The 22,234-nt window shown below is 39.2% G+C and overlaps 1 protein-coding gene and 1 long non-coding RNA gene across 2 annotated transcripts in view; one reads left to right on the top strand and one right to left on the bottom strand.

Moving 5' to 3' along the window:
- The first annotated feature begins 809 nt into the window (after positions 1-809).
- LOC100536316 (cyclin-dependent kinase 16) lies at positions 810-17,659 on the top strand. The gene is made up of 16 exons (XM_021478799.3): positions 810-940; positions 2,340-2,486; positions 3,485-3,609; positions 5,519-5,644; positions 6,146-6,202; positions 6,666-6,780; positions 7,840-7,934; positions 8,027-8,089; positions 9,822-9,945; positions 10,619-10,739; positions 12,127-12,224; positions 12,721-12,826; positions 13,260-13,302; positions 13,903-13,993; positions 14,470-14,547; positions 15,594-17,659. The coding sequence occupies exons 2-16, from the start codon at positions 2,372-2,374 to the stop codon at positions 15,683-15,685; spliced, it is 1,449 nt and encodes a 482-aa protein (XP_021334474.1). The 5' UTR covers positions 810-940; positions 2,340-2,371; the 3' UTR covers positions 15,686-17,659.
- Positions 17,660-20,574: 2,915 nt separating this feature from the next.
- The window catches only part of LOC141376037 (uncharacterized), a 1,908-nt gene continuing 248 nt past the window's right edge, over positions 20,575-22,234 (bottom strand). Inside the window, exons 2-3 of the long non-coding RNA XR_012385068.1 lie at positions 21,203-21,315; positions 20,575-20,685 (exon numbers count right to left, since the gene is read on the bottom strand). This is a non-coding gene — a long non-coding RNA (uncharacterized lncRNA). The remainder of the gene's footprint in view (positions 20,686-21,202; positions 21,316-22,234) is intronic.

The raw sequence follows: 22,234 nt of genomic DNA, 5'->3' as shown, positions 1-22,234 counted from the left end.
TTAGCCCGTGTGCAAGCTGTAGGATCAGTGTTTGGTGTGTCCAGATTGGACCGATGCTCTTATTCTAGCCTGAATAAAACACATCAGACTTTCTCCAGAAGAACAAATATTAGAGGAAACACTGAACAACTTCTGTATTTGAGAAACATCATTTGGGAAATATTTAAAGAATATAATTACAGGAGGGGGAATAATTTTAAATACTTGTGTTATACTCGTCAGCTAGAATAACAGCAGTGTTTAATAGTGTTAAAGTCATGTTAAGCTCAATATTATTCACCCCTTCAGCAATATTAGTGTTGGATTGTGTCCAGAACAAACCACTGTTATACAATGACTTGCCTAATTACCCTAACTTTACCCTAATTACCCTAGTGAAGCCTTTACATGTCACTGTAAGCTGAACACTAGTGTCTTGAAGAATATCTAGTCTAATATTATGTGCTGTCATCATGATGAAGAGGAAACACATCAGCTATTAGAGATGAGTTATGAACACTGTTATGTGCAGAGATGTGTTGGAGAAATCTGCTCTCTGATAAACAGAAATTGGGGAAAAAAAATAAATGAATTAAAATATACACACATCCATCCTCAATGTGTTATGTGCAGTAAAAGCACTGATGATTTTTAACTTTAAAAATAAACACATTATTAAGGAATTGATAATTAGATGTGTTCATTGGTCCATAAGCAGTAAGAGTCCTGCGTGTTCCTCCTCCTCCTCCTGTAATGCTGTACGGCTGGGGGGTCGCGCGTGCGCTGCCGTGATTCCGATACGGGATGTTCGGCGCATCACGTGATCTCCCGGAGTCCCGAACAGGAGAAATGTCCGTTCTCCCGGCAACCGGCGCTGCGGCTTCAGCTCCTCCAGCTCTCGGCGGCTCCAGGTGTCCTTGAGGCCGGCAGAGGCTCCAGCGGGACCCGCGCTCCACCTCAGGTACAGTACCCGCTTCTGCTGCTCCCTCCGCGGACACCGAGGCTCCAGTGGGCCGGTCACCGGGAACTCCAGCACCGTCATTAACGCGTGTCGGTGATTACAGCATCTGTCCGGCTGACATGACGCATGTGTGTTAGTGAGGACACACACACACACACACAGACTTGTTCCTGTATCCCGCTGGGGACGCTATATCTGTAGTGCTGTCTCTACTGTACAGACTGCATATTCACTCCTCAACCCTCACAGCGAACACTCTGACCTCCTACATCCTCACAACACTCCATTCTGCCTGATTTATGAGCATGTTTAACCCGTGGACACTCAATATTAGGCGTTCATGCTTAAGTCCCCGCGGGGATATACAAATAAGTACTTAAACACACTCACACACAGATTTGTTTCTGTATTCTGGTGGGGACTCTTATCTTGCTGTAGTGCTGTTTCTACTGTAGATTCGCCCCTAAACTCAACCCTCACATGCAGATTTATATCTTTAAAATCCTTCATTCTGATTTATGCGCGTTTATCCTTCAGGACCTTAATTATGGTTCCCACGAGTCTGTGTTTGTTCAGGTGTAAGTCCCCATTGGAATATAAAAACAAGTACACACACACTGCTTGGAGACCGCAGATGTCATTGAAGGCCCAGATCACAACAACAAACACTGACTGTCACATTGTCACAGACATTCAGATATGGCAGAGCTCATAGACGTTCATTAATGACTACACAAGCTGATCTGCATTAATGTCTGCTGTGCATCACACTGCTGTTTAATATGATTTATATGAGTCATTAATATTATTTTTATTCTCTTAGTGCATTTCATATGGCCTATTTTAGTTTATCCAACAGTTGTAATGTAAGTTTAACTGGTGTGATTACATGTTTAATGATGTAGTGTTCACTTATAGATCAAATATGCTATAAAATCAGCAGTCTTCAACAGCATCATGTCCATTCCACAGCCGGCTCTATATAGTCACAAAAGGTTTTTACTGCTCATAAAAACCTGGAATGGGTTATTAGTTTTATTAGTTTATGCACATAATATTAGACTAGATATTCTTCAGGACACTAGTGTTCAGCTTACAGTGACATGTAAAGGCTTCACTAGGGTAATTAGGGTAAAGTTAGGGTAATTAGGCAAGTCATTGTATAACAGTGGATTATTCTGGAGACAATCCAACACTAATATTGCTGAAGGGGTGAATAATATTGAGCTTAACATGACTTTAACACTATTAAACACTGCTGTTATTCTAGCCCAAATAAGGCTTTCTCCAGAAGAGCAGATATTAGAGGAAATACTGAGAACATCTACAATGCTGCATTCTGTATTAAACTGTGTGTGTGTGTGTGTGTGTGTGTGTGTGTGTGTCCTGACCCCCACAGCATCTTCAGGTGTTGGCCAGAGGAGAGTTTTGATGGACCGCATGAAGATCATTAAGAAGCGTCTGTCCATGAGCTTGCAGAGCGTGCGGCGTCTGGACGAGAGTCTGTGCGATCTGCCCGAACACACAGGACTGGAGGAAGGAGATGGTGAGAAAACACACACATTCATTCATTCATTCATTCATTCATTCATTCAATTTCTTGTCAGTTTAGTCCCTTTATTAATCCGGGGTCGCCACAGTGGAATGAACCGCCAACTTATCCAGCAAGTTTTAACACAGTGGATAAAGGCAGTTTAAAAAAACACAAACTTTTTTTTATATATGATGTTTTCTGCTCCTTTCTACACGCTGTAAATGTGTCTGCTTTGTTTCTCGTGTGTGTGTGTGTTTGAGCTGATAATGTTCTCCAGCTCTCTGAAACGGCCCCTTTCAGTCACTTTGATCCTAATCGTGGTGTTTTGGTGACTGTCGCTTTAAATGCAAATGAGATTGTGCTCTTTTCAGAAGAGGGCGGAGCTACAGACGCCTGTGCATCAGCATATAGCGCCAGATATAAACAGCAGTGTGTGTGTTGTGAGTGCTGGTCAGGTGTGTGTGTGCTTCAGTGTGTGTGTGTGCTTGATGCTTCTGTCAGTCTATGTGGCTCCTTCATCTAGAACTCCACATCTATAATCCTCTTAGTCTATGCTGACATCCTCTTCAGCAGCTCAAACACTCTAATGGCTAATGGACAGACGGCTGCTTCTCACTCAGGGCTGCTGGACATGCTAATGAGATGGAGAGATGGACACTAGTGGGCGGGGCTTTCCCCCTCTGATGACACATACAAAGGGAGAATGTCAATCACAGTGTTTCTGCATCAAGTCTGATTAATTAATGTTGATTATTAGAGACTGCTGGAGATACTCACACACTGCTGGATTATAAAGGTGATTTCTGCATAATAGGTGTCTTTTAAATATGGATCAGTGGTCTGCAAGTGGTTTTGATGGTCTCTTTAGCACTCTTTGTTGACTGCACTGCTGTTCTTACTTAATGACTACTTAATTACTCAATCTACAATAAGTATAACAGTACAAATATAACTGTGTGTGTGTGTGTGTGTGTGTGTGTGTGTGTGTGTGTGTGTGTGTGTGTGTACAGAGGTCACCCATGGTAAAATGGGGTCAGATGGGGAAAGTGATCAGGCTTCAGGAACATCCTCTGATGAAGTTCAGAGTCCTGTACGAGTGCGCATGCGTAACCTACATCAGCGCATCTCCAATGAGGTAAATCACACTGTTGTACTCACAGAGACGCACACAGACACATACCAGATGAGTATTATGTAGGTGATTGTGTAAAAGCCAGTTCTGAACAGTCTAAATCTTCTACATCGAGCGGTTATTACCTGATCATCATGTGGAAGACTCTTTTCACTGGGAAACATGCGTATCTTACAGTTTTTGTCTTGTTTTTACTTCAAATATTCTTAAATCAGTCAGCATTTTCCAGACCAGCACAGAATATAGTGTTGTGTTCAGCAATCATGAGTCAAAATGAAGAGAGTTTCTCCTGAAAACAAGCAGAATATATAAAATAGTGTCATTTCAAAGCAAAAACACGATTATTCTGCTCACTTCAGTTTAACTCATTATTGCTGAATATATATATATATATATGTGTGTGTATTTTATGTGATTAAATGTTTATTGATTGTACATGTGAGTGGTCACAGCATGTTTACATGATCTTACCAATAAACAAAACAAGATCCACTCCTCAAGCCCCCTGCGCACCCAGAAAACACCCCCCCACACCACCCAGCGGTGCCAAAGTCCACCCCATCCCACAAATAGCACTGCAATCAAGACAAATACCTGACAGAAACTACATACATACGTAAGAAACACACATCTTAAACACAAACATAATAAATTCAGGATAAATTTACAAGAAATGTATACATTTATAGAAAGTAATACACATATACTTACATGTATGTACAGTTGCAATCATAATTATTCACCCCCCTGTGAAGTTTCTTTCTCCAATATTCCCCAAATGATGTTGAACAGATTGAGGAAATGTTCACAGTGTGTCTGATAATATTTGTTCTTCTGGAGAAAGCCTTATTAGTTTTATTTGGGCTAGAATAACAGCAGTGTTTAATAGTGTTAAAGTCATGTTAAGCTCAATATTATTCACCCCTTCAGCAATATTAGTGTTGGATTGTCTCCAGAACAAACCACTGTTATACAATGACTTGCCTAATTACCCTAACTTTACCCTGATTACCCTAGTGAAGCCTTTATATGTCACTGTAAGCTGAACACTAGTGTCTTGAAGAATATCTAGTCTAATATTATGTGCTGTCATCATGGAGAAGAGGAAACACATCAGCTATTAGAGATGAGTTATTAACACTGTTATGTGCAGAAATCTGCTCTCTGATAAACAGAAATTGGGGAAAAAATAATGGGGGCTAATAATTCTGACTCCAGCTGTATGTTTAAATGCATATCAGATGAGTTATGAGTTATGGTTGTGTAAATAATTGTGTAAATCCAGTTGTGAATGATCTAACATTGAGCTGTTATTCTCTGGTGCCCCTTTGGAAGACTCGTTTACACTGCAGAAACTGGCTTCACTTGCTTATGGTTTGAGTCTGTTTCTAGTCCAAATATCTCAAAACTCTTAAATCAGTCAGCATTTTCTAGAGCAGCACAGAACATAGTGTTGTGTTCAGCAATCATGAGTAAAAATGAAGAGAGTTTCTCCTGAAAACAAGCAGAATATATAAAATAGTGTCATTTCAAAGCAAAAACATAATTATTAATGAGTCAAATGAAGAGAGATTCCCATTTAAACAAGCAGAATAATCTGCCACTGAGGGAGTGATGTTGTTTTATTCTGCGTGTTTCAGGAAAACTCTCTTGATTTTGAGTCATTATTGCTGAAAACACTATATTCTGTGCTGGTCTAGAAAATGCTTCTTAATTTAAGACGTTCTAGATTATCAGAGAGAAACTCAGAGTATAAGCGCATGTTTGTGCAGTGTGTGATCGCCTCTTTCTCTACAATAGTTCTGTGTAGATGGTGAAGTGTCCTCGAGCTCTGGAAAGCGCTGTATGAATCAAGCATCTCTGTGTTATGAGCTGCACCGTGCTGCGTTCATCTCTGCCTTTCCCTCTTCAGGACATCAACAAGCGTCTGTCACTGCCAGCAGATATCCGTCTGCCTGAAGGCTACCTGAAGAAGTTCGCCTCAAACAGCCCTCCGTTTGACAAACCTTTAAGCCGGAGACTACGGAGAACATCACTGGTGAGGCTTCCTTCATGGAGATCTATCAGACATACACCAGACTCAGGATGACGGACTGAGAGAAATGCTGTCATCTTTAACTGACCCCGACCCTCTACCACAGCGGTCACCTGCCTCAGTCCTGGAGGTCCGGTGTCCTGCAGGGTTTAGCTCCAAATTGCCTCAACACACCTGCCTGGGTGTTTCAAGTACACCTGGTAAGAGCTTGATCAGCTGTTCAGGTGTGTTTGAGTAATGTTAGGGTTAAAACCTGCAGGACACAGAACCTCCAGGAACAGGTCTGGTGACGCCTGATCTACTAACACTGTGAGGCCCAAATGCAGAGAGCGGGAGCTGTGGAGGAGGCTGCTCGCTTACAGTTTCTGTCTTGTTTCTAGTCCAATAACCACAAATCAGGAAGCATTTTCTAGACATGTAGAAATACTGAGTGCAAATGAGGAGAGTTCACAGCTAAAACGAGCAGAATAATCTGACAATGACTGCCGTTTGTCTTGATTTCAGTCAGAGATCGGCTTTGGGAAGCTGGAGACGTACATCAAACTGGACAAACTGGGAGAGGTGAGACCCGGACACGCTCACATCTGGCTGTGCTGGCATCTTTGCTTTGGTCATACTGATGATGTCAGACTCATATTACAACACATGAAAACCACCAGTAATGCCACTGAGCATCAGTGCGTGTGTGTGTGTGTGTGTGTGTGTGTGCGTGCATGCGTATACGTGTGTGTGTGTGTGTGTGAAGGCTGCAGTTATGAGTATTGCACAAAACAGCTGAAAGTCTGGAGACAGTGATGTTGTTTTTCTACTCTCCTAAATCTGCTGGGTTATTTCAGCCCAGTTCTGGGTGTAATACAGACTAATAACCCAGCATCACTTACAGTGTTTATCCTTCAGTGTGAAGTGTTGGACAGCTAAACAAACCCTTCACAGCTGTGTTTCTGTTCACATCCAGAGTGTTTGGATTCTGAATGCTTTGTCTACTGTATATAATGTGTGTGTGTGTGTGTGTGTGTGTGTGTAGGGCACATACGCAACAGTGTATAAGGGTCGCAGTAAGCTAACAGATAACCTGGTGGCTCTGAAGGAGATCCGGCTGGAGTATGAAGAAGGCGCACCCTGCACCGCCATCAGGGAAGGTAGAGCTCTAGCAGACACTCAGCGGAAGCGCTGCTCTGAACAACACTGCATGTGTGTGTGTGTGTGTGTGTGTGTGTGTGTGTGTGTGTGTGTGTGTTTGAGCTCTCACAGACTTTATGATTGATTTCTCAACAGTTCTGGGTCGTCTATCTGTAATGCTGTTTATTTATTTTATATTATATAGTTATCAGTATTTAAATTGACTGTGTGGTTAATAGCTGAAATAATTGTAATTTTGGGAATGTTCTGCTCTGGTCCTCTATCAGATCATCATCATTATTGTAATGGCTCAGACTGTACATTGCTGATCTGCTAACACTGCTGTTCTTACTCACAGTTTTGTTTCCAGTGCAAACATCTACAAACACTTCAATCAAGAAGCATTGTGTTTATTGTGTATCGTCTTGTTTTTAGCAATAATAAGTCAAAATGAAGTCAGTTTCTACTTTAAACGAGCAGAATAATCTCAGGGGTATTTTCCTTCACATTGGCAGGTTATTATATTTAACTAAAATCTGACTTCATTCATTTCCTTCTTAGCTTAGTGCCTTTAATAATCCGAGGTTGCCACAGCGGAATGAACCGCCAACTTATACAGCACATGTTTTATGCAGCGGATGCCCTTCCAGCCCATCTCTGGGGAAAAAACTGACTTCATAATGGCTTAATCATTCTGAAAACAAGACAATATACACAACATAACAAAGCAAGGTTCCTTCTTGATTTAAGAATGTTCAATTACTTTACTAAACAAGACCAAAACACTAAGCACATTGTGCAAAAAAGCAGAGTTCCACACAATTCCTCCATCCTGTCCCTACTCAAATTAATGAAGTTCCCTGAATCATTTTTACAAACTAAAGTGGATCAAACATAAAGTTTAATTGTCCCCAAAAAGAGTTTACAAGCAGCAGAACACCTTTATGGAGAGTAAGAGAGGTGTGTTTTTCAGTGTGAGATGAGTGTTAAACACACACACACACACACACACACACACACACACAGAATGATGCTTCGTCTGATGTTGATTAATGCTGCTGATGTTTTGTCTCCGTCAGTGTCTCTCCTGAAGAACTTGAAACATGCCAACATCGTCACGCTCCACGACATCATCCACACAGAGAAGTGCCTTACGCTCGTCTTCGAGTACCTGGTGTGTGTGTGTGTGTGTGTGTGTGTGTTATTCACTGCACTCTGATTCTGTCCACCTCTATCTGATGGATTTCTGCCGTGTGTCTGTTTCAGGACAGAGATCTCAAGCAGTATCTGGACAACTGCGGCAGCATCATGAGCATTTACAATGTAAAGGTGAGATTTAATCCTTTGATTGTCTAGTTTGACTCACACATCTCCTGGTTTGAAGCTGGCTGTGTTTTGTGCTTGTTTTGTCACATTAGCTTTGCAATAGATCATGATTCTAATATTGTGTCTAACGAAGAAAATAGCTGAATATTGACAACACTAGATATTTATAGAGGAGGATGTGGAGGTAATGAGGCGGTTCTGCCTCTAGAAGGCACTACACACACTTATAAAATCACGAACACAGAGACAGAGCCGTTATCAACATGACATTCAATATAACTGCCGTATCAGCAGCTGTGTGTGCATCATTAAATTTATGCACATCACTGGAATATTGCATAAAACATTAGTGAACATTTAAATGAGAAAATAAGATCATTCTGCTTCCTCCAGTGTCAGATTATTCTGCTTGTTTTACTTCATTTTGACTCATTATTGCTGAAAACAGCACTATATTTTATATTTGTCTAGAAAATGCTTGTCGATTTAAGATTTTTAGATATTTAGACTAGAAACGAGACACAAACTCTGGGTAAGAACAGTGTTTGATATAGGAGTGGACTGGGGCGCATGCTGGATTTTATTCCAAGGTACACACAAATCCAGCACCATCCGCCCCCTTCCGATGCCTGTATTTCAGTATTCAAACATTAAATAACAAATGCATCAAGTCAAATAAAAAAATATATATTTATTTTTAATTTAGCAAAATTCTGCTCTTTTTGTCTTTGCATTTTTATTATTTTATTTTTGTTACTTTCTATATTTTATTGTCTTCATAAATAAAGCTTTAGACAAAATCCTGCTTGATATTTCAGAAAATATTTAGTGTAGCTACCCAGCATGTGTTAAAGATCACTGAGAACAAAAAAAGAAAAAAAACTAAGGAAAAAAACACAGAAACATGTTACATGCCCCCATAAATGTCCAAATATTTAACTGAATCATAAAAACAATTGTGAAAATTGCTTATTTTGTTTTACAAAACATTTTATCTATTTTATTTTATTTTTTGTAAAAACAATACCGAAAAGAATCCATATTTGTTTGATTTATTCATTAATTTGACCTGTTTATTGGTGCATATATAATTTAACTCATACAACAGAACCTCGGCAGCTACAGTGCCACTAAAGCTTTCAAACACAACCCCAATAAAGCAATGAAAGATTCGACTTTCTCCCGTGACGGCCGACATCACAACACGCCGTAACCGTCCTTAAAGTGGCATAGCACCGGCATTACATTACAAAACAAGACGTCTGGCTTGACTGAAGTGCAGTTACTTCCTCGTTGTTCAAAGAGTCTGCGAGTTCGTGTTTCATGGATATAGTATGTAGCTTCAGGATTGTGAACATCAATAATGTTGAGCGTGTCTTTATTCGATGCACAGCAGAAAAAACAGTCTTTCAGCAGCGCATGCAGCTGTAGGTAAAGTTCCCTCCCGGAGTCCTCAGTGGAGAAACAACCATAACCATACACAAGTGTTCTCAGAACGATAGTGGAAAAGCAGGCAGCTGTAGTGTATACTGTTGAATAATCTATTTAAATGATGTCACATATGAATAATAATCAGCATTAATTCCCGCCCTCAGGTGCCACTGTACAATGTCAGGCTCTTGCAATCCTTCATTCAGTTCTGTCCTCTTTCTCTCCGTCATTCAGTATTGTACTCTCTCTCTCTCTCTCTCTCTCTCTCTCTCTCTCTCTCTCTCTCTCTCTCCATCTTCTGTAGATTTTCCTCTTCCAGTTGTTGCGTGGTCTGGCTTATTGCCACAGTCAGAAGGTTTTGCACAGAGACCTGAAACCTCAGAACCTGCTCATCAACGATAAGGGCGAGCTCAAACTGGCTGACTTCGGTAAGCGTTCAGCAAACACACAGAACATACGCATGTGTTCATCGAACAGACGTCAGGTATATGCTGTGGAATGGACTAAACTGATCACATTTAAAGTCATGTGAGTGGCTGCAGCACGGTTACATGGACATCAGTCTTCTCATATTTGTCATACTCTGAATAAGACAATCCTATGATGAAAGGTGTTTACATGAGCTGCTTTAATAATGTTCCTTTCATGATCTCGTTTTACATGTTACAGCACATTCACACATCCATTACCGTCATTGCCTCAGCATTTGATGCTTGTTTCCTCTGGTGTTTCACACAACTGCTTGTGTTCGTCATGGCACCATCGCATGGGATTTGGGGCGTTTTAACTGCAGTTAAATTTGCGTAAAACATTAGCGGTTATGACATTAACATTAACATTAACTGCAGTTACATTTGTAGAATTAGAAGTAGAATAGTTTGACTGCGGTGTCTCCATGTCTGAACTGCTCTTCAGTAATGCACACAGGATTCACAGGATTACTCCACGTCTTCCTTCATTTGTGTTTAGTTCCATCAGGACTTTAGTCTGATTCCGGTCATCAAAGCTCTCTGTTCTCATGGTGGACTCTTCATCAGTGTATTGTGTTAAAGTTGTTCAAGTCAGAGTGTTGGTGTTCATGTAAACACACTGATTGTGCAGGTCTCGCCCGAGCCAAGTCGGTCCCCACAAAGACGTTCTCTAATGAGGTGGTGACGCTGTGGTACAGACCTCCGGATGTGCTGCTGGGGTCCACAGAGTACTCCACCCCCATCGACATCTGGTGAGAGACACATCCACATGGATATATTCGGTCCAATTGTAATTGAAACCAATTGAAACCAGGCATAATCCAGCCATCTGTTTTAAACTACCCATATTACCAGAATATAACAGAGATATGATCACGAGCTCTACATTGTGGGCACCTGCTCTCCATATTCTGCTGCTTTCAGTCTTTTAAGCCCTCACGTCTCTGTCAGAGCTGCTGAGATGTTTACCTTTATCTTGTGGATATTGCTCAGAGATTCAGCCATTAGTTTCTGCTTTTATATGTAGTGTCGGTTTGTTTTGCTTAGATTAATATTAGCTGGTTATGAACATCTGCTCCTTCACCTCTTGCTCACTCTGCACTTCAGTTTATACTTTAATCACACCCAATAGCGGGACGCTTATGTTCAGTCTATTGGGATTAAATCATAATCTAATCACGACAAACTATATATCACTGGAAATGTCTGAGACTTCTGAATACATGTTATGCCACAGTTGGATTTTTTAGGAAGACTAAGAGAGAAAAATCCAAATATTCTCCCCCTGCCAACCTGTGGGACCATCATATTTACACAATAATATTACTGTCTACACATTAAGCAATCATGACAAACTATACATCATCTGAAAGACTCCTATATTCTTAGTTTTCCATATATATGGACTGATTTTTGATAGATATCACTGAGCAACAGTTATTGATTCATTTGTGACAAGGAAACTCATTAGAATCCTAAACCATTACTACACAAATCCACATAGGAGCATATTTAGATGTTTTTTAAAGGGTAAATTCATATTAAATCAAACCAAATCTCTCATACTACTTTAGAATTTGATGCTTATTTTACAAATATTGTCAAAAGTATATAAGAAATGATGGTTCGTCTTCCTCTAAACATGCACAGAAGCAGAGGCGCGCTCATATGCTCACCAGTGGACACCGTATGGTCACCTGGTGGTCATGTGTGGTACTGCAGCCAAACTGACTGACAGCTCATCTTGGGGAAATCTGCTTCACATATGGAATATAATTTGTTCAGATGTTACAGCTTTAATTTTATGCCAAATGTGAGCTAAAACAGGCTCTGTTAGTTGCGTATTTCATGTAATTTATTAAAATATACATTTATTGTTTTATTTTTTTAGCAACTTAAAAAAGAACAGAACTTGTTTTATTAATTAAACTTTTTGAGCATTTTTCACTTCGGCTACAAGTCTTTAAAATGAGCGCAGGGTCTGTGCACCAAATTGACCATCATTAAAATCATTGAACGTGTCATTTCCTGTGTTAATGTGCAAAATGAGGGAGCGACAGTGAAGGGGTTAATAAGACTCTCTCTCTCTCTCTCTCTCTCTCTCTCTCTCTGTGTGTGTGTGTGCGTGTGTGTGCACAGGGGTGTAGGCTGTATATTCTATGAGATGATCACTGGACGTCCGCTGTTCCCCGGCTCCACCGTGGAGGACGAGCTTCATCTCATATTTCGGATCTTGGGTACGAGTTCTGGTGGGCTGCATGCTCAATGATGCGCTCAGCCATTGGCTCAGCCATGTACTTGCATTATGAGAACAGATCAGTGTAATGATGTGAACTCAGTGATGAAGCAGAGGGAGCGGTGTGCAGGGCTGAGATCAGACCTGTGCTGGGACTAATGAACAGAGTTGATTTATTCAGATTTAATCAAAGCAAAACTCTCATTACAGTTTTTGAAAAGTAACTCGTGTATTATTGCTTATATATTCTAGTATTATTGCTTCATTTTTTTTAAGTAGTGCATGACTTATTTCTCATTACTGACAAAAGCCATGTCATTATTATTATAACGTTACTGACCCCAGCACAGGTCATGAGTAATTCTCAGAAGTGTGATAAATACAGGCCCAAACAACTGAACTGCAGACCTCTGGCTCAGACTCTGGGCATCATCAGCTGCCGCTGAGTAATAGTTGGTGTGTGTTGTAAACAGAACTTCTCGTGTCGTCATCTTCAGGGTCTCCTACTGAGGACTCTTGGCCAGAAGCTTACAGCAATGAAAACTTCCTCTCCTACAGATTCCCTCAGTATGACGGCGAGCCGCTGGTCACCCACGCGCCCAGGTGTGTGTGTGTGTGTGTACAGCTGAAAGTGACATGTAAAGGCTTCACTAGGGTAATCAGGGTAAAGTTAGGGTAATTAGGCAAGTCATTGTATAACAGTGGTTTGTTCTGGAGACAATCCAACACTAATATTGCTGAAGGGGTGAATAATATTGAGCTTAACATGACTTTAACACTATTAAACACTGCTGTTATTCTAGCCCAAATAAAACTAATCAGACTCTCTCCAGAAGAACAAATATTAGAGGAAACACTGAAAATTTCTTTAATTGTTTGAGAAATATTTGAAAAAAAGTTCAAAGGAGGGCGAATAATTTTCGACAAGAAGCCTGGGATGTGGTGTTAGTCGTGGACTAGATGTAGAGATGTTTATAGGGGTTTATAAGTGTGTGTGTGTGTGTGTGTGGTTCTGAAGTGTCCTTGTGTTCTCCAGGATCACTAATGACGGTCACGATCTCCTCTGCCAGCTGCTGCAGGTAAAGTACATCTCCATCTGCTTTTGAAAAGGACTGACGCTCAGAAATGTGTCTGACACTTTACCTGAAGAGGTGTTCATAAGACTGCCAATACAGCTTTATAATCATCACATGATGCATCATTTTATGCATGCTTATGACTTCTAACAACAACCAAGAGCTCACTGTGCCTTCAGGACGGTTCAATAGCTGAATAAAAGCCCTAAAGGTGTTTAATATCTGAAAGTCTGCACACTCTCAAACATCAGCAGTAAGACAGCAGACAGACCGAGTGAAGACGTTTGGCCATTCATTATCAACGCCAAACAAACAGGGGGACAGCTGACTTAATTTGAGCAGTCACATGATCAGACTAGACCAAGCAGAGGGGGATCACTGCTTCTTTAAAATACTGGAATCAAACTGGGAATGGATGAGAGTTGAAATGAGCAACATCATGTGTTGTGATTCTCAGTGTAATGCTGCAGTGTTTGCAGTGAGCTCCTGTTTGTAAATGCACACATGATAATACTGAAGCAGACTGACATCAGATCTGTGTGTGTGTGTGTGTGTGTGTGTGTGTGTGTGTGTGTGTGTGTGTGTGTGTGTGTCTTTGTGTAGTTTGATGCCAGACGGCGTGTTTCAGCAGAAGCAGCTCTCCGACACGTCTATTTCAGAGATCTGGGAGACAAAGTGCACCAGCTGCCCGACAGTAAGTGCTTCATGCTGAATATCATTCATTCAGTTTCCTAAAGCTTAGTCCCTTATTAATCAGGGGTCACCACAGTGGAATGAACCGCCAACTATTCCAGCTTTATTCCAGTTTTAAGCAGTGGATGCCCTTCCAGCCAAAACCCTCATTCACAAACACACAAACACACACACACACACACACTACGGCCAATGTAGTTGATCAATTCCCCTATAGTGCATGTGTTTGGACTGTGGGGGTAAAGCGGAACCCACGCCAACGAAGGGAGAACATGCAAACTCCACACAGAAACACCAACTGACCCAGCTGAGGCTCGAACCAGCGACCTTCTTGCTGTGAAGCCACTGATAACCACTGAGCCCCCACGCCGCCCCCCTGACGGCTCTTTTTAAATGCATTCATTATAAGTCCTGCATTTGAAGCTTGTGTTTATATTAGCAGACTGTGATGCTGTCTCTTGGTTTTTGTCACACCAGCCACCTCCATCTTCTCCATTAAGGAGATTCGACTGCAGAATGATCCGGGAAAACACTTTCCAGCTCAGAGAGAGTTGGGTGAGTTCAAGCATTTACCCAGAATCCTTATACACTACCTGACTAAAGTCTTGTGGCATATCCAGGTTTTAACAACAGCAAATAGTTGCTGATCTGGTGTCAGAAGTGTCTCATATGAAAGGCGAAGGCCTCTAGACTCTAGACTGACTCTGCTCAGACTAAAGTCTCATCACTGAACAGAAATAATGTCCAGTATAGAATATAAAGTCCTGCTGCAGTGGAGACAGAATGAAGATTGTGTCTGACTCCATCATGAGCTTGGATGACTGCATCCACACATCTCTGACATGACTCACATCACTGATTAATAAAGTCATCTGGAATGAAGAAGAAAGCTTCAGCAGGATCCCAGAGTTCATCAAGAGTCTCTGTGTTCATCTTCAACACCTCCTCCTTCATCAGCTCAATAATGTTGATGTCTGGTGACTGGGCTGGCCAATCCTGGAGCAGCTTGACCTTCAGGAGCTTTGATGTGGAGGCTAAAGTATGAGCAGGAGCGCTATCCTGCTGGAGAATTGTCCCTCTCCTGTGGTTTGTAATGTAATGGGCAGCACAGATGTCTTGATACCTCAGGCTGTTGATGTTGCAGATCTCTCGCACGCCCCCATACTCAATGACCCCAAACCATGATGTCTCCTTCACCAAACTTGATTGATTACTGTGAGAGTCTTGGCCATGCTGGTTCCAGTAGGTCTTCTGCAGTATTTGGGATGCAGATCAGCAGATGATCCAGCAGAGAAATCCACCTTCTGACACTTTCACACATCATCAACTAGAAGACCAGATACTATCTGCTGCTCTCACAGCTGATCCACCACAGGACCTCTGTCAGGCAGTGTATATGCAGGAATGAGAAGCTGTTAGTGACGTCGACTTCATCTCTCCTCAAATAAATAAATGACTGTTATTCTCTGTTATATTACTGTTTAGCAGTTCACCAGTATAAGAACACACATTAATGACAGCGTTTGCTACTTAATAAATGTAATGTTTGCACTTCTGTGTGTGTGTGTGTGTTTGCATGTGTGTGTGTGTGTGTGTTTCAGCGATGGTCCACCGTATGGGCTCTGCTCCGCCTGAACACTTTCTCCCAGAAGGAGTGAGCCGTGTCCTGCACAACGCTCCGCTGTCCTCATAAACCCGTTGCGTCCTCGTCTGCGGAGCTCTCTCTTATCTTCTGCTCGCGTTTTGCACACATTTTGTAAATATCTGAATGCCGTGAAGAGAAAAGCATGATAGGAATTAAGCACCAAAGATGCCCCGTGTGTTTGTGTGTCACTGGGTTCAGTCTTGGGAATCTTTGAGCAGCCACAGGATCAGGTCTGTCATGTCATCACGTCTGCAGCAGCTCCAGTGTTGGGGAACGCTCTACAGTTAGTCAAGTTATTTTATAAACTCATTTGGAGAGGATCACGTGCTTATGACTGCTCTCAGCAACACAATCTCACCGCAATTCATTACTTTTTCATTTAGTGGCTAATTCGTATGAATTCGTACAGTCTAATTCGTACATTTTAGTACGATTTGCTCATCCCCCAGTGACGGTTGGGGGTGGGGTCAGGTGCCACGCCTCATTTTTAAAATCGTACAATTCATACGACTGAACTTGTACGAATTCGTACGAATTATCTACTAAACTAGAAATGCATAAAATACTTAGGTTTTCTCGTGAGATCAGGCTGTCTCAGCCGGTCCAGCATCAGCTCATAATCGATTATCCAATCAGATGATTCCAAACCCACTATAAATACCCAGAGTTCCTCATCTCAATGTCTTCGTCTTGAAGAATCCCCCCTACCCACCCCTACTCCTCCTCCCTTCCAGATGGGTGGCACAGTGGTCCAGTGGTTAGCACTGTTGCCTCACAGCAGGAATGTCTCTGGTTAAAGTCTCCACTACACCAGGCAATGTTTCTGTGTGGAGTTTGCTCATTCTCCTCGTGTGGGTTTTCCCCGAGTTCCACATAACACGCACCCTACGTAAATCGAACACTCAAAATTGATCCCATAGTCAAGCTGTTAGGGAGTACACCTCTGATCAGCCATCCACATCCGTCACGGGAAACTCACTGGCCAGACTGTAGACAAGAGAGGAGATTTCAGCCGGAACAGGAACTTCAAGACGAGTTGGCCAACAAACATCATCACACAGCAGAAACGTGCTGTTATTACTAAGAGTTTGTCCTGTTTCTAGTTCAAATATCTACACATATTTCTATTAAGAAGGAGACAAGGCAGAATGGTGTTGTTTTAGCAATAATCTGAGTCAAACTGGAGAGAGTTTCTCCTGAAAACAAGCAGAATAACCTGACCCTGAGCTCAGCAGAATACTCTAGTTTTTCAGTGTGATAACATTATTCTGCTGAGCTCAGTGTCAGGTTATTCTGCTTGTTTTCAGGAGAAACTCTCTCCAGTTTGAATCAGATTATTGCTGAAACAACACTATGCTCTGTGCTTGTCTTGAAAATTGTTCTTGACTTAAGAGTTTTGAGATCTTCAAGATAGAAACAGGACAGAATGTCTGAGTACGCTCATGTTTTGAGTTCATGCTTTAGTTTAGTTCAGTGTGTGTTATGTACAGTGTAAATATGAAGCTGTTCTAGTCACTGTGTCGCTCTCTTCAGCTCAGGGGAAGTGTTTTCTGTTAACTCTGCTGTATAGACTGTATGTGTGATAATGCCGTGTGGTCAGTGCACAGCTACTGGCCAGACTGACCTGCTGAAACCGTGTGCAGACAGCATGCAGACACTGAGAGACTCGTGAAGCGTGCTGCTGCTCATGTAAATATGCTTAGGAATGACTTCACACACACACACACACACACACACACACACACACATACACACACACACACACTCACACTCACACTGTGCTGGAGTGAGCTGTATTTAGGTTGTGCTGGTAATAATAGGGTTTGAGTTTGCGATTGTAGACAGAATAAGAGAGGTTGAGCACAGAGTGATCCCTGAGCCATCATCACTGGTCTGTTTACACGCACTGAACTTTAATTCTCCAACATCAGGAGGTTTTGACTGGAGGATCAGATGCTTCTGTGTTTGGTCGGCTCTGTACTGTACTGTGCACAATGACAATAAAGTTCAACCTAATGTAAACAGAGCGTGTGACGTCAAATCTTACTGTCTGCTCTAAATCTGAATTCATTCATTCATTCATTCATTCATTCATTCATTCATTCATTTATTCATTCATTCATTCATTTATTCATTCATTTATTCATTCATTCATTCATTCATTTATTCATTCATTCATTAATTTATTCATTCATTCATTTATTCATTCATTCATTCATTCATTCATTTATTCATTCATTCATTCATTTATTCATTCATTTATTTATTCATTCATTCATTTATTCATTCATTTATTCATTCATTCATTTATTCATTCATTCATCTATTCATTCATTCTTTATTCATTTATTTATTCATTTATTAACTCATTAATTCATTTATTTATTCATTAATTTATTCATTCATTTTTTCATTCATTCATTTATTCATTCATTTATTCATTCATTTATTTGTTCATTCATTCATTTATTCATTCATTCATTTATTCATTCATTTATTTATTCATTCATTCATCTATTCATTCATTCTTTATTCATTCATTTATTTATTCATTTTTTCATTTATTTATTCATTTATTAACTCAGTAATTCATTCATTTATTTATTCATTCATTTATTCATTCATTTATTCATTCATTCATTTATTCATTCATTTATTCATTCATTCGTTCATTCATTCATTTATTCATTCATTCATTTATTCGTTCATTTATTCATTCATTTATTCATTCATTCGTTCATTCATTCGTTCATTATTTTATTCATTCATTTATTTATTTATTCATTCATTCATCTATTCATTCATTCTTTATTCATTCATTTATTTATTCATTCATTCATTTATTCATTCATTCGTTCGTTCATTCATTTATTCATTCATTTATTTATTCATTCATTCATTTATTCATTTATTCATTAATTTATTCATTCATTCATTCATTCATTCATTCATTCATTAATTCATTCATTTATTCATTCATTCATTCATTCATTCATTTATTCATTCATTTATTTATTCATTCATTCATTTATTCATTCATTTATTCATTTATTTATTCATTCATTTATTCATTTATTTATTCATTCATTTATTCATTCATTTATTCATTCATTCGTTCATTCATTCGTTCATTCATTTATTCATTCATTCATTTATTCATTCATTCGATCATTCATTCATTTATTCATTCATTTATTTGTTTATTCATTCATTTATTCATTCATTCATTTATTCATTCATTTATTTATTCATCATGCATTTATTTATTCATTCATTTATTCATTTATTTATTCATTCATTTATTCATTCATTCATTTATTCATTCATTTATTCATTCATTCATTCATTTATTCATTCTTTTATTCATTCATTTATTCATTTATTCATTTATTCATTTATTCATTTATTCATTCATTCATTTATTAATTTATTCATTCATTCATTCATTCATTAATTCATTAATTTATTCATTCATTCATTCATTTTGTTTTCAGCTTAGTCCCTTTTAAATCTGAATTCAAATGAAATTAAATACCCTGATGTGTTTTCAGTCCCTAAACCCCAGGGGTCAGTTTCAGTGTTCTGCATGGCTGAGTTAGCCAGATGTTTACAGATCGTCCTGTGCTGTAGCTGGACTGTCAGATCTCTAAGTTATAAATCTGGCTTTATTTGCTTCTGAAATGTGACTCTTTCTATAGGCTCATTCTGAAGCGTGAGTTATGTAGCCGAGGTGTGTATAGCTGCATTTCCTCTTTAAATCAAACACTACAGGCTAGTATGATGCTGTTGCTTTTTGTGCTACCAGCTGACCGCTTACCTTCATATGGACGGCTTTCAGCTGCTACCAGTTTGTCCAGTGGCTCGACATGTATGCTGGTGGACTTGAGACGCAGAGAGGAGTTGACCACGAAGACGGGGTTTGAGTGCGGTTCCAGAAAGCAGATAAGACAACAACAGAAGACAAAAAAATTAAATAGCCAAGTAGGCGAGAGCGTTTCCTTTACTGGATTGCTTTTGAAAACACTATTGGTTGGGTTTAGGGAAGCGGGTGGGCGGGTCAGTCGATTGGTCAGTTGGCCTCTGGTGGATTTATGTGAGAACAGCAGGCGTAAAGGGCACTCGTGAGAGAAATTTGAGATCTGAATAGCGTACACTGAAAAAAGTTATTCAAAGATGAAATTGAATTACTCATTTTTTATGTTAAGTGGTTTTAAACAATTTATTTGGGCTGAATTTAAACTGACAAATTAAGATGAACATTATTAAACTTCATTTGTTTAAATTCAACACAAATCAATAGTTTGCTACAGTTCTGCCTTCAACACTTTTTTCAGTGTACACAGCGCCCTCTGGTGGATTCACCAACACTAAACCTGTGAAAACAGCGCAGCTCCTGGATCAGTTTGGGCGCTCTCCAGAAATGTGTACAGGGGTGCATAATCAGAATGAGCCTGAGTTGGACTGTTTTCAATATCATAAAGTTCCTTTAACAGTGTTGGATGACGAGCCAGGAGACGTGATGCCGTTTAACAGATTAACTAAATCAGAATTCCAGTGTTTTGAGATTAAGATAAAGGATAAAAGACCTCTTGAAGATAAACTGAGCTTAGAGAAAGGCTTTAATACTAATAACAGCACAGAAGCATTCATTAAACAGCGTTTACACATTTAGTATTGCTACTCAGCGATTGAGGCTTTTCTCTGGCTCATCTCTTATTTCTGATGATTTTTTATTTTATTTCCTCAACTCATATTTCGGGTTTGTTTTGCAAAAACGACCAACTCTGGCCACGTCATGCGTTTGGAAAGAACTTTTGTTGAATGTTCAGCCTCAAACACAAACACAACACACCAGATTAAAGCACCAGAGAGCAGTCAATGAATGAAGCTGGCGCTGAGCAGACACTGAGGCGAGAGATTACACAGAGCACTGATGATTATCCAGAGGAGAAGCTTTATTAATCTGCATGATGCTGATGCTGATGCTGATGCTGATGCTGATGGTGTTGTGTGAACCGCAGCAGATCATCACTCGCTTCTGGCCGTCTCTGCAGAAACAACAACAGCTGCAGTTCAGTTCAGTTCAGTTCAGTTCAGTTCAGTTCAGAGCCTGTGAATAATACAGCAGCGTCCCTCATTCATCCTCAATGATACTGAAGAAGCATGAGTGTGTGCTGCTGTTCTACACATCTGCAGAGCTGTTTGATAGTTTCACCTCGATGAGACTTAATGCATGCTTATAACAAGTGTTATTAAGATTTACATGCCCAGATCACATAGTCTGTTATGACAACTTGAGCAAATACATCACAGCCTGATTTGGTCTTTGTCATGACAATGTGACATTACTATGACAACCGCACTTGTTATAAGCATGATTGTCATGAGGCGTTATAATCATGTCATGAATATTCATGTGTTCTGCATTTGTCATTGTGTCATTACTCTGTCAAATCCTCTTTAACATCTGATGTCAGAACAGCATTAGCGCCGCTGTTGAGACATTCCTCTGTATGTTTGCAGGTGCTGGATGTTGTTGTTTGTGTAGGACAGAACAGGACTTACACCCGGGTCTAGACCTGAACATCTTATAGATGCAGCAGAAGAAGGCGAGGCAGACGACCACCACAGCCACGATTATGGAGACGGTGACCACCACATCCATACTTCAGCTGTGCCTGAAGAAAACAGCACACATTATGAGCTGAAGTGTTGGTGTTCAGATGTTGCTGTTATTTGTTGTTTCTAAAGAAATCTTTACATTAAATGACATAACAAACCAATGTGATTGAACCAAAACATCTGTTAATCAACAGTTCTGTGATTCATAAATGCTTTCTGTTTAGATTTGATTTGATTTAGATTTTTGTTTTATCTTAGCATTTTTTTTTTACTTTTTGTTTTATTTTTTTATTTACTTTTTTTATTTAATTTTATAATTTTTAAATCTTACTTTGTTTTATTATTTTTTATTTTCATTTTCGTTTTATTTTATTATTTTAATTTTACTTTTTTATTTAATTTTATAATATTTTTAATCTTATTTTGTTTTACTTTTTTATTTTACTTATTTTATTTCATGAATTTTTAAATCTTATTTTGTTTTATTATTTTTTATTTTTACTTTCTTATTTAATTTGATAATTTTTCATCTTATTTTGTTTTATTATTTTTTATTTTACTTTTTTATTTAATTTAATAAGTTTTTTGAATCTTATTTTGTTTTATTATTTTTTATTTTACTTTTTAAATTTTATTTATTTATTTATTTTTACATTTTTTATTTATTCAACTTTTTTCTTATTTTCAATTTAATTGAATTTAATTTAAATTATTTTTATTTTTTATTTTATTGTATTCATTTATCTGTCAGGGCAGCAGAATGAGCCAGAAGGATGTTTTTCTATCCGTTATCCCTGGACAGATGTTAAATTTGTCCCCCAAAAACAATGCAAATTAAAATTATACTATGAGCCACGCATAACTAAAGCACTATAATGGAGACTTTAAACAAATCCTATTAAATATACTGCATATAAACTAAAACTATAATGTATTTAAACTAACACACCAACATTATATAAAGGAGATAAGAGG

This window comes from Danio rerio, chromosome 9, assembly GCF_049306965.1.
Source record: "Danio rerio strain Tuebingen ecotype United States chromosome 9, GRCz12tu, whole genome shotgun sequence".
NCBI lineage: Eukaryota > Metazoa > Chordata > Actinopteri > Cypriniformes > Danionidae > Danio > Danio rerio.
This window is presented reverse-complemented; position numbering and strand designations above follow the sequence as displayed.